Here is a 13029-nt window from a genome sequence, read left to right as displayed (position 1 = left end):
TATACCAATATGAGAACAATAATAATGACAAAATTATAGTAATATTGATAAAACAGCACCATTTGTTGAAAAGAATTCCAAATGTCTAAACAGTGGTATCTTTTTTCCATACACCCTGACTAGAACACAACCTTTCTTTCCTTAAAATGCAAAGTCAATATATCATTTAAGATTACTTAAAACAATCAGATAAATACCAAGTAAAGTTAAAAAAATTCACTTCTACTGACCTTGTAAGAATGTAAGGCGAAAATGAAGCTGGATTATCCTGCTCTGAAAAGAGGGGCATAGATCCTCCCATTATCCACAGACGAAAGTACAGAACAATGATCACCTTTGGAAAAAGGAAGATTTGCTGAGAAAATTGTTGCTTGTTGGAAATAAGCCCTGCTTTTCTGGAAAATACTTTCAGATGCTTTACAAATATTTTGTCCTACAAACACATTTTTTAGTGAGCATTTTTATAAAATTCTATCATTGAAGATGAGTAGAAAAGATGGAAATAGTTAGAGGGGAGAGAAAACAATGAAGGTGAAGAGGGAAAGGCACACAAATCTAATAACAGCTGTCATTGTTATCCATTGCTGCTGCTGCTGCTGCTGCTGCTAAGTCACATCAGTCGTGTCCGACTCTGTGCGACCCCACAGATGGCAGCCCACCAGGCTCCTCTATCCCTGGGATTCTCCAGGCAAGAATACTGGAGTGGGTTGCCATTTCCAACAGCAAATGAAGGACAGAGGAGCTTGGTGTGCTGCAGTCCATGGGGCAGCAAGGAGTGGGGTATGATTTAGTGACTGAACAACAACAAAGTCCCCTACATAAGAACCTTCAAGTTGTGAAGTCACAAGGATGTGAACATGCATTTGCATGTCTAATCACATGCTAGTTCACACGTCTGGTGAGCACTGTCATGTGTGTGCATCCTCCACAGTGTTGTGCTTTTGTGTACTTTTGTTCTTGTTGTTTTCTAGTTGCTAAGTCATGTCCAATTGTTTGAAACCCCATGGACTGTAGCCTGCCAGGCTCCTCTGCCCATGGGGTTTTCCAGCAAGAATACCAGAGTGGGTTGCTATTTCCTTCTCCAGGGTATCTTTCTGACCCAGGGATCGAACCCATGTCTCCTGCATTGGCAGATGGATTCTTTATTACTGAGCCACATGGCAAGCCACTCTTTAGGAATACTAATATATAATCACTAAGATAATCTAAACTTATATTTGGTTCTTATTCTTTTAAAACAAACCACTGTATAGTACTGTATAAAAATCAGTAGTGCAGTACCATCTCCCACCTCCTCTCCCTCCTCCAGGCAGTACTCTTCTTGCCTGTTCACTCAGTGCCAGCCCCTGTATGCCAGCTGTTGTATGGTACTACTGTACTTTTGAAGGTACTATTAGATTAAAAGTGTTTCCCTTATTTTTTGTGTTTTTTAAAAGTTTTATTTGCATGAAAAGTATAAACCTATCACTGTACAGTACTATATAGCCTAGCTGGGTACCTAGGCTAACTTTGTTGGACTTACAAAAAAGTAGACTTAAGGAACATGCTCTTGGAATGGAACTCATTCATAAGTAGGGGACTTACTATAAAGATCCTTCCACCTGAGGCCTACCTGTCCAATAGGAAGATGAGGAATCTGAAGCTTAAAGGTAATCTTCCCAGAATCCAACAGTTAATAAACTACAGGATCTAGGAGTTGGACTCAAGTCACTGGTCTCCAATGCTCTGTGTCTTAATCACTGCTCTCATACAACCCCATGAAACTTAACTTCAGCTGTGGTAGAAGATACCTCCATGTCCTGAATAAACACATTTGGAAATATTCCAACCCTCAAATCCTCTGAAGCAGACTACCCACACAGAGTTATTTCAACAACCCCAAGAAACAATTTTTGTGTCACTCAATGGAATTTTATTACTGAATGGTGCTATCCCATTCCAAAGATGGGTTGAGAAAACCAGAGGCCAAAGACACTTCAGTAGGGATGACATTTGTTTATAGAATTCACCCACACAGACCTTCTAGATGTAATTCTCATTTTAGTAGGGACCAATTATGTTGTGTCTGCCTATCAGAGTCAGAGGGAAATCTCTGCTTCACTAAAAGCTAAAGGATTAATATGAGGAGGGAATTAAGGCTGGAGTTTTTCCAAGGAATATCACTGACTTATTTCATGAATGCTTTTTTACATAAGTGACCCCAAATCCAAAAATCTAAAGTAAACATAGAGTGTCAGTCAAAAGCATATCAGCAGTAAATAATGCCTAAGAAGAAATTAAAAATCATTTTAATTAACACTCACATAAACTAAATTTAAAATTTTAAAGATATTTCAATGGAAAATGTCAACTATAAAAGTAACAGGAAAAGTATCCTGAAAGAATATGAATTCCCTAAACTACTAAGAGGTAACAGAATATGTCATCCCAGAATACGCTACTTTGGCATATAGGTAATTTTGAACTGAAGGCAACTAAGACTCAAGAGACTTATGAAAAGCTTTCTACCTCTCCGTTAACTGCCTAAATGAATTAACTGCCCTATAGCAGGAAGTACAGGGCGTCACAGCAGTACTGTCAAATTCTTGCATTCCCAAACAACACGAAGATATAAATCACTTCTGAAATGAACGTTGAATTGTCTTTATTTTATGCAAAGATACTGGGGCATTCTTTAGAGAAACCGTCTGCCCCTTTTGCTGAAATTGTCCAATCAAAGCTCTCCATCTCATTCAGTTTTTGCACACCTTCTTGCTTCAGTTCAGTTGAACTGAGCAGTTCACTTGCTCAGTTGTGTCCAACTCTTTGCAACCCCATGGATTGCAGCATGCCAGGCTTTCTTGTCCTTCACTAACTTCCAGAGCCTACTTAAACTCATGTCCATCACATCGGTGATGCCATCCAACCATCTTATCCTCTATCGTCCCCTTCTCCTCCTGCCTTCAATCTTTCCCAGCATCAGGGTCTTTTCCATTGAGTCCATTCTTCTCATCAGGTGGCCAAAGTACTGGAGTTTCAGCTTCAGCTTCAGTCCTTCTAATGAATATTCAGGACTGATTTCCTTTAGGATGGACTGGTTGGATCTCCTTGCAGTCCAAGAGACTCTCAAGAGTCTTGTCCAACACCACAGTTCAAAAGCATCAATTCTTTGGTACTCAGTTTTCTTTATAGTCCAACTCTCACATCCATACACGACTACTGGAAAAACCATTGCTTTGACTAGACAGAGCTTTGTTGGTAAAGTAATGTCTCTGCTTTTTAATATGCTGTCTAGGTTAGTTATAGGTTTTCTTCCAAGGAGCAAGTGTCTTTTCATTTCATGGCTGCAATCACCATCTGCAGTGCTTAAACATGCCTTAATGCTGATTTAAAATATCATTAATTGTTAATATTACAATTCAAAAACATTTTCATAAGTTTCCTATCAAACTTTATTATAAATCTGGACTTACAATTTATGAAAAACAGCAACAGCAAAAGAGACTGATCTCCTAATTTCTTTGAATAGAAGCATTCAACTGTGTAAGAAGATGCCCAGTGTGATAGTCACTGAAGATCAGGACTAAGAACCCCTATCTTTTCTGTATGCACCTTCTATTTGCTCTTCTTATCAAGAGTGGAGTCAACTTCCCCTTCCTTTAAATCTGGTCTTGTGACTTGCATTGAACAAAAGAATCTAGTGGAAACTTCACAGGTCTTGCAGTTTGTCCTAGAACCCAGTTGTCAGGTTGTAAAAAGATCCTGTCCATCCAACTAGAGAGAGTAGCCACAGAAAGAGGCCTAAGAGGATGAGTTATCACAGAGAGGTTACCTGCTCTGAGTTATCACAGAGAGGTTAACTGCACAAACTTGCTTGAGTAACCCCAGCCAAAAATATAGAAGAACCAGCCAGCTGGATGTGACCCAAACTAAAGCATTTAGGGAAGCTAATATGATGGTTTTGTTTTAAGCCACTACATTTTAGGTGTTTTTTAATGCAGGAACAGATAATTGATACAGCCAGGTTTGTGTTGCAGAAACAACTCAGCACCAGCATCCTAAAAAGAACTCACAAAGTACAGTTCACGCTGTTGGTGTCACTGAACTCACATATCCTTAGAATGCTTCCATATTTACATTCCAAGGCTTTGTAACATTTATGGTATGTAAACTGTTTGATCTTAAAATCATATTGTTAGGCTCGATTGCTGATTCTATTAAACAATCTGGATCATGTCTCTGAGTCAAAGTAAAATATTTCTTATTAGATATTTCAAAAGCATATATATACTTACATAACTTATGACCAAAGTGGCCCTTTTTAAGAAGGGCCTCATGGTAAGCAGGAAATTTCTATTGCTGCTTGCTGTCAGATACCTGAAACAGAAAAGAAAAAGCATATTAAATAAGTGTCAGAGTCCACTACATGTAACGTTTTCTTTTCAGTGTGAATAGGCTCTAGCTCAAAAGAAGGTTGGAAAAGATAGCCGTTAAGAACATGGTTTCTGGAACACACCACGCAGGTTTCAATCCCCAGCTCTGCTTCTTTCTGTTTGGAAGATTTTGGACAAGTTGAGTAGTGTCTACTTCATAGGAAAGTTGTGAAGAATAATAAGCTGTACAAAAATACAGGGAATACAACCTAGTACAGTTAGCTACAGTTATATATTACTATCCTATCTAACCCCAAATAACAGAGGCATTCTGGCAACTATTACTATATGATGACCCTAGTCACAGGGATGATCCTAAACAAAATAAGAGTTCATTTGCCTACTGAATGTAACTTGAGAAGGACAATGTCTTTCACCCACAAAACATCTCACAAATGTTTTACCCCTAAAAAAAAAAGATACTAAGGTTGTATGAGATTAAGTAACTTATCCAAGGTAACAAAGTTAAAGTTATTGGGCTTCCCCAGGGGCTCAACAGTAAAGAATCTGCCTGGCAATGCAGGAGATGCGGGTTCAATCCCTGGCTCAGGAAGATCTGCTGGAGGAGGGCATGGCAACCCACTCCAGTGTTCTTGCCTGGAAATGTCATGGACAGAGGAGCCTGGCAGACTACAGTCCATGAGGTTGCAAAAGAGTCAGAGAGGACCAAGTGACTAAACAACAAAACAAAAACAAAGTTATTAAGCATCAGTGGTCAGACCAGAGCTCATGAATATGCAACGGAAAATTACTTCATGTGCCTATGACCCTGGGAACCAAACCAGGTAATGAGAATGCCACTTCTTTAGGGGCAGCAACTTGTGTGGAGCCTGCATCTGCCACTTGTACAAAGTGGAAGCACTATATGTCCACACGGAAGACATGTGATTGGTTGGTTTAATAAAGATGATCAAAAGGAAGGAAGAGGAAGCTGTCAACAAACTTCCCCAGGAAAACTTAAAGCAACTCCTTTTCACCTACAGACAAATTTCTGTATTTTAAAGTACAAACCGTAGGGAAAAAATCAAACCACATAATCCAGCAAATATTTCCCACCTCATCCTTATTTCCCTGGCCCCTTTTCACTTTTTTTTTTTGTTTGTTTGTTTAATTTTTCCTCAAAGGTATCTTCCTCAAGAATTTCTTAAAATCTGTATATGAATGTGTTATCTTCACACAGTAAGGATGTTCTACACAAAGAAAGCTTCATTTGAGAGACCTGAGTGGGTTAGTATCTCACAAAAAAATGTCTAACTTGAACTCCTTACGAAACACATGTGCTTCCCATTTTATAACAGCTAAGTGTGTCCAAGTGGCTCTGGAAGGAGGAAACAGTATCACTCCGAGGCAGATCCTTCATTCTTGCTTTCCTTTTCTTTTTCCAAAAGGCAATTCACAGTCACCTTTTAGCAAGCTCTGGACTGGATGCACCCCCAAGCACGACGTTGAAATCCTTTGTTCTCCCTAAGCCCTCAAGAGGAGGAAAGTCAGGGATACTGTCAGCTTTTATGACACTGGTGATCTCTTCCACCCTAAAGTGGGCTTGAGAGAGTCCATCACCTCCTGAAATTGTACATGAGATTTCATGAATGTTTGCATCTGTGCATTTCTCTGAGGCAAAGTCCTTGGCTTTCATCTTCAGTGTCAGATCGGGTCTGTGATTCCAAAAAGGTTAAAGCACTGCTCTGGGCCTTTCCTTAGTTTTGCCTCTACCATCACTATCATTTTCGGACCAATTCAACAAAGACCAACCGTGGATATTTCTACTATTCCTTGACAGGATGTGGATAATTGGCAGCAGGAAGGCAAAGGGAATGACAGTGTGGGAAGGAAAAGGGCTGAACTGGCAACACGTCTGAAAGAAAAAGCCCTTCTTGGATTGGCCTGTTTTGAGAAACTACACTTCTCAGGTTTCCCCTGTTGCTTGTTTATTTTAACACAGTGGAAAAATTAGGAGTGGTTTCCTCTCTATAAAACAAATCACAGGGTTTTAGAAGTCAAACTTAGGTAATTGGTATTTTGTTTCACTGAAAGCTCAATATGATGGTTCAGTTCAATTCAGTTCAATTCATTTCAGTTCAGTCGCTCAGTCGTGTCCAACTCTTTGTGAATCGCAGCACACCAGGCCTCCCTGTCCATCACCAACTCCTGGAGTCCACCCAAACCCATGTCCATTGAGTCGGTGATACCAACCAGCCATCTCATCCTCTGTCGTCCCCTTCTCCTCCTGCCCTAATCCCTCCCAGCATCAGGGTCTTTTCCAATGAGTCAACTCTTCTCATGAGGTGGCCAAAGTATTGGAGTTTCAGCTTCAACGTCAGTCCTTCCAATGAACACTCAGGACTGATCTCCTTTAGGATGGACTGGTTGGATCTCCTTGTAGTCCAAGGGAGACTTGGACTTTAGGATGGACTGGTTGGATCTCCTTGCAGTCCAGTCCAGTCTTCTCCAACACCACAGTTCAAAAGTATCAATCTTCAGCGCTCAGCCTTCTTCACAGTCCAACTCTCACATCCATAAATGACCACTGGAAAAACCATAGCCTTGACTAGAACCACAGTATATGATGGTTAGTTCAGTGAAATATATTTAAAAGAGCCCCTTTGTTTGGAAATTCTTCCTCCATGAAAAATTCTATTTCTGTAAAAAAGTACCAAATAATTTACTCTTAAAATGTAACAAAGCCTAGGATGATACAGAGAACAGTGGTTGAATAAAAAGACCTTTCAAGATCTCCATTTCCAGCTGTTGACCAAAATTAAATGAGAAAATGAGCCAAAATGACATGGTCCTCTTTTTTGGTAAACACTAGGTCAGAGGCTGAGATTCCTAAGTTCATACAGAGAACTGAATTTTCTGCAACTCCTTTCCCTCTCCTATCCTATAAAAATTGGATAGTAGAATTTCTCCCCTTAGTCTACAATACTTCTGAATTAGAACCAAACAATAACAAATAATAACAATGGTAAAAATAGTAAACTTGTGTAAAATAGTAAAAATAGTAAATTTGTGTGTCAGGCACAAATATAAGTGATATAAATGTACTAATCCCTTTACAATTTCTTTGTAATTTCAACAATTCCTTGAGGAAGAACATTATAACTCCTTTTCAATAGAGGAAGATACTGAAAAATTAAAACTAATACTTAACCATAATATCAGATTATCTCAGCTACTCATTTCAATCACAGGCTAATATAGCTGAGTGTACCTTACAAACACAAAGAACTATGCAAATGTCATCATTGATAATTTTCAACTTCAGTTAAATTCTCCACTATTTTCCCTGCAAAGACAGAGAACATGAAAACAACAAAACTGAACCATTGAGGAAACCATTAGCATAGAGCAAGATTTCAGGATTCTATCCCTGTGCTTCCAGCTAATCTCTTACATTAGTTGGTACAAATTTACAGGGGCTTCATTTCCTTCCTACATCAGTGGTAGTTGACTAAGTGGTTTCAAGGTCCCTTTTGGGTCCAAAATACTATGATCTTTGGATGTTCTCACCAACTGATGACATCAAAGATGACAACTAAAGAAAAACAGAAAAATTACTGAAAAAATTTAAAAGGAACACCAAATGATAAAGGTGAAACAAATATTGCTGCTGCTGCTGCTAAGTTGCTTCAGTCGTGTCCGACTCTGTGAGACCCCATAGACGGCAGCCCACCAGGCTCTCCCATCCCTGGGATTCTCCAGGCAAGAACACTGGAGTGGGTTGCCATTTCCTTCTCCAATACATGAAAATGAAAAGTGAAAGGGAAGTTGCTCAGTCGTGTCTGACTCTTAGAGACCCCATGGACTGCAGCCTACCAGGCTCCTCCATTCATGGGATTTTCCAGGCAAGAGTACTGGAGTGGGGTGCCATTGCCTGGTGAAGCAAAAAGATGATTCCTTCACTTTTAAGTAGACCTTTGATAATTTGCTGTTGCACATTAAAAAAATACTTTAACATTAGTCTGGGGTAGTAGCATTATCAAGTTCTGCATTTTTAACAATTTCTGATATTAGGAAAATAAAAGCAAAAGATCAAGACTATCCAAAATAAATGTTCTAAACTATGCTCCCCATGCCCTAATTTTTCTGACTGCAAAATTTCTAACTACTAACATCTACCTCCTTAGTTAATCATGTTCAAATATTCAAAGCTAAATGGGTCTTCTTCCTGAAGCTATCCTCCATAGCTACTCAGTCATCAAATCCCAACTGAGAGATCTCAGCTGAGACCAGGACAACCAGCCATCCAAAGCTGTGAGATGCTTTTTTTTTTTTTTTTCCAGGAAAGTGTTCTTTGCAGGAAAGATCTCTCTGCAGGAGGTCCTTTTTGTCTTGTCACTTTAGCAAATTAATATTTTAACTAAACTCTGACCCAAATACACCTTTCAAATTTTTGATCACAGAATACTTTGCCTAATCTGTTGGTTCTTTCCTTAAATCAAAGATATAGAAATGAATAATATGTAACGATGGCACCCCACTCTAGTACTCTTGCCTGGAAAATCCCATGGACGGAAGAGCCTGGTGGGCTGCAGTCCATGGGATCACAAAGAGTCGGACACGACTGAGCGACTTCACTTTCACTTTCCACTTTCATGCATTGGAGAAGGAAATGGCAACCCACTCCAGTGTTCTTGCCTGGAGAATCCCAGGGACGGGGGAGCCTGGTGGGCTGCCGTCTGTGGGGTCGCACAGAGTTGGACATGACTGAAGCGACTTAGCAGCAACAGATGACCAGATCTCTTCCCCAGCCTCCCCTTCAGGGATCTCACAAATAAACTGTGAGAATAAGATAGCATCTAAAAAAGATCACAAGGAGTCGACAAGCCTGCACACAGTGGGGGACGCTGATGAACTCTAACCACCTATCTCAATGATCAACTGAGATTACTTCCCCCTTTTCCCTTGAAAGTCTTTCATGGCCACACAGAAACTTCAGAGATGGTTTTGGAACATGAGTCCACCTTTCCCCTAGATTGCTGGCTTTTTGATTAGAGCAAGTATTTCCCTTCTAACAGCACTGATTCCTTGTATCCAGATCTGAGTTTGGTAACAAAGTCACCAACTCATAAACTTGAGGGTAAAATGAATGCTTATTATTTTAAGTCATTGAACTTTGTAACATAGAATTATTGTGTTAATAGATAGCTGATATATCATAGCAAGATGATCAATAAATGCTTATGGACTCAAATAAAATTTTAAATATACTTAGATGCCTCCACTCAACCCCTTTTCTTTGTCTGTATTATTCTTACCCTCCAGTACTAGACTGGATACAAAATAAAAACTTACAGTTTGGGATGTAGACAGCAAATTGAAGGAGTCCTGGTAGTTTACATGAGAATACTATATTAGATTTTCTGGTTCTTCTCAAAAACCTCCTAATTTTTTGCCTAAACAACAGCTGCAGTGGCAAACATCTCAGCTATAAGTTATTGCCATTTAATAATACACCAATAAATTATTTAAAAACTATAAACAAAATTACTTCAGTAATACCTGTCATACTAACTTAATCTCTCTTTGCTCCTTCAAGGTAATGAAAAAGATTAACAGTCACATCAGTCAGTCAGTCAGTTCAGTTGCTCAGTTGTGTCCAACTCTTTGCGACCCCACAGACTGCAGCATGCCAAGCTTCCCTGTCCATCATCAACTCCCAGAACTTGCTCAAGCTTATGTCCATCAAGTCGGTGATGCCATCCAACCATTTCATCCTCTGTCATCCCCTTCTCTTCCTGCCTTCAATCTTTCCCAACATCAAGGTCTTTTCCAAAGAGTCAGTTTGTCTCATCACGTAGCCAAAGTATTGGAGTTTCAGCTTCGACATCAGTCCTTCCAATGAACATTCAGGATTGATTTCCTGTAGGACTGACTGGTTGGATCTCCTTGCAGTCCAAGGAACTCTCAAGAGTCTTCTCCAACACCACAGTTCAAAAGCATCAACTCTTCAGTGCTCCAGCTTTCTTTATAGTACAACTCTCACATCCATACATGACTTCTAGAAAATCCATAGCTTTGACTAGATGGACCTTTGTCAGCAAAGCAAAGTCTCTGTTTTTTAATATGCTGTCTAGGTTGGTCATGGCTTTTCTTCCAAGGAGCAAGTGTCTTTTAATTTCATGGCTGCAGTCACCATCTGCAGTGATTTTGGAGCCCCCCAAAATAAAGTCTCTTACTGTTTCCATTTTTTCCTCATCTATTGCCATGAAGTGATGGGACTGGATGCCATGATCTTAGTTTTTTTAATGCTGAGCTTTAAGCCAGCTTTTTCACTCTCCTCTTTCACTTTCATTAAGAGGTTCTTTAGTTCCTCTTCCCCTTTTGCCATTAGGGTAGTGTTATCTGCATATCTGAGGTTATTGGTACTTCTCCTGGCAATCTTGATTCCAGCTTGTGCTTCATCCAGCCCAGCATTTTGCATGATGTACTCTGTATATACTTTAAATAAACAAAGTGACAATATACAGCTTAAAAAATGCTCCTTTCCCAATTTGGAATCAGTCCATTGTTCCATGTCCGGTATTCTAACTGTTGCTTCTTGACCTGCATATAGGTTTCTCAGGAGGCAGGTAAGGTGGTCTGGCATTACCATCTCTTCAAGAATTTTCCAGTCACATAATATGACCAAAAGCAGAAAGAAATAAAAAGAATTTGAATCCGGAGATCTTCAGGAATTTAGAAATCCTGATTCTCTTTGAAACAGAGAGAGAAAAGATCTCACAGCTGATCAAAGTCACAAAGCCTTAGCTCACATTAGAAGAGATGAAAAGATTAACAAAAACAACAAAAGAAATTTAAGCAGCCTTCAGTTTCTCTCTTTGATGCACTCTCTTTGAACCTATAAATTGCCTCCTCTAAACATCAATAATCAATGGCATTCTATAGAGGAGCAGAACTATCTTTTTGTGTCTTCTTTGATTTTCAAATGCAGATTCTAAAGGGAAGGAGCTATTTTAAGACAATAATAATTTCTAAGTTCAATCTATTCAGAAGCCCAAATTGACTTTCAATACCCCAATACCTGTGGTAAAATTTCTTCTTGAAGTTTTAAACTCTTAATTCAGCACGCTACTTACAAAGAAACATTTACTTAGATTATCACACATAGAACAGTGGAAATACTGGCAGAGAAAAGGGGGATACGATTTCAGTTCTCTTAACCATTCTGAAAATCAAAGATAGAACTGAAAGGGATCAAAACAGTTCAAGTAGTTTCACAGGTGAATAAAAATAAGCCCAGAAATGTCATCTGACTTGCAAAAGGTCACATCCCTTCAGGGTCAAAGGTCAACGAGTTTAGGTTTCATTAATTTAGTCAGAGGGGCTAATTTATATTGCTGCTGCAATGAATTTAGTCAGAGGCACCAATTCTTATTCTTTCTACATATAAAGCAATAATTCGGTTTCGGTGATTATCACTCTTGCTTGCTGTTTAAGTTCCAGGTTAGTTTCAATTCATTAAAAATGGGGTTCCCAGGTGGCACTAGTGGTAAAGAACCTGTGGCATCTGGTAGGGTACATTCCATAGGGTCTGACAGAGTTGGACACAACTGAAGCAACTCAGCATGTGTGCACGCACATTAAAAATAGGAGATACAATATGCATTTAATCTATATCAGTCACTGTGCTAAGTGACTTCATCATTTCATTTAACCTGCATACCAGTACTGTGAGTCCAAACTTGTCCCCATCTTGTGAGTGAGGCTGAAGAATGTACTCACTCCAGACCTCAAAGCTGGCAAGTGGCAGAGCTGAGTTGTCGTTGTTCAGTTGCTCAGTTGTGTCCAACTCATTGCGACCCTGTGGACTGCAGCACGCCAGGCTTCCCTGTCCTTCACCATCTCTTGGAGCGTGCTCAAGCTCATGTCCATTGAGTTAGTGATGCTATCAAACCATCCTGTCCTCTGTCACCCCCTTCTCCTCCTGCCTTCAATCTTTCCCAGCATCAGGGTCTTTTCTAATGAGTCAGCTCTTTGCATTAGGTGGCCAAATTAACGGAGCTTCAGACTCAGCATCAGTCCTTCCAATGAACATTTAGGATTGATTTCCTTAAGGACTGACTGATTTGATTCCCTTGCAGTCCAAGGAACTCTCAAGAGTCTTCTCCGACACCACATTTCAAAAGCATCAATTCTTTGGTACTCAGCCTTCTCGATGGTCCAGTTCTCACATCCATACATGACTACTGGAAAAACCATAGCTTTGACTAGATGGACCTTTCTTGGCAAAGTAATGTCTCTGCTTTTCAATATGCTGTCTAGGTTGGTCATAGCTTTTCTTCCAAGGAGCAAGCATCTTGTAATTTCATGTCTGCAGTCACCATCTGCAGTGATTTTGGAACAGAGGTGAGACCCAAACCCAAATCCACAGCACCCACTGCTTGATAAGGCATAAACATAAAATGGAGCTGCTTATTCAGCACACTTACAATATAGATCATTTATTAAACAACATTTTTACATGATAACCACGACTTCTAATTAATTAAAAATGATAAAGTTTACAAACTTGAATACCTTCATCAGTTTGTACAGATCTACAATAAAACCTACAATAAGGGTTCTTCATACCAATGACAGTCTGAGGCAGTGAATAATTCTTGAGGGATCTTTG

The 13029-nt window shown here is 39.5% G+C and overlaps 1 protein-coding gene across 8 annotated transcripts in view; it reads right to left on the bottom strand.

The window, feature by feature from the left end:
- TMTC1 (transmembrane O-mannosyltransferase targeting cadherins 1) overlaps positions 1 to 13029 on the bottom strand; it is a 315289-nt gene that overhangs the window by 166731 nt on the left and 135529 nt on the right. For all 8 annotated transcript variants that reach the window (XR_015164144.1, XR_015164145.1, XM_086401542.1 and 5 more), the window contains 2 exons: positions 4275 to 4356; positions 231 to 334 (listed from right to left, as the gene is read on the bottom strand). Coding sequence is in view for 6 of the 8 variants with exons in the window: in XM_086401542.1 (XP_086257668.1) it covers positions 231 to 334; positions 4275 to 4356 (186 nt within the window). In the remaining 2 variants the exon portion in view is untranslated. The remainder of the gene's footprint in view (positions 1 to 230; positions 335 to 4274; positions 4357 to 13029) is intronic.

This window comes from Bos grunniens, chromosome 5 (genome assembly GCF_055505025.1).
Source record: "Bos grunniens cultivar Pamir isolate PY7600 chromosome 5, Bosgru_T2T1.0, whole genome shotgun sequence".
NCBI classification, from domain to species: Eukaryota; Metazoa; Chordata; class Mammalia; order Artiodactyla; family Bovidae; genus Bos; species Bos grunniens.
Note: the sequence above shows the minus strand (reverse complement) of the source record. Positions and strands in the feature narration are given on the sequence as shown.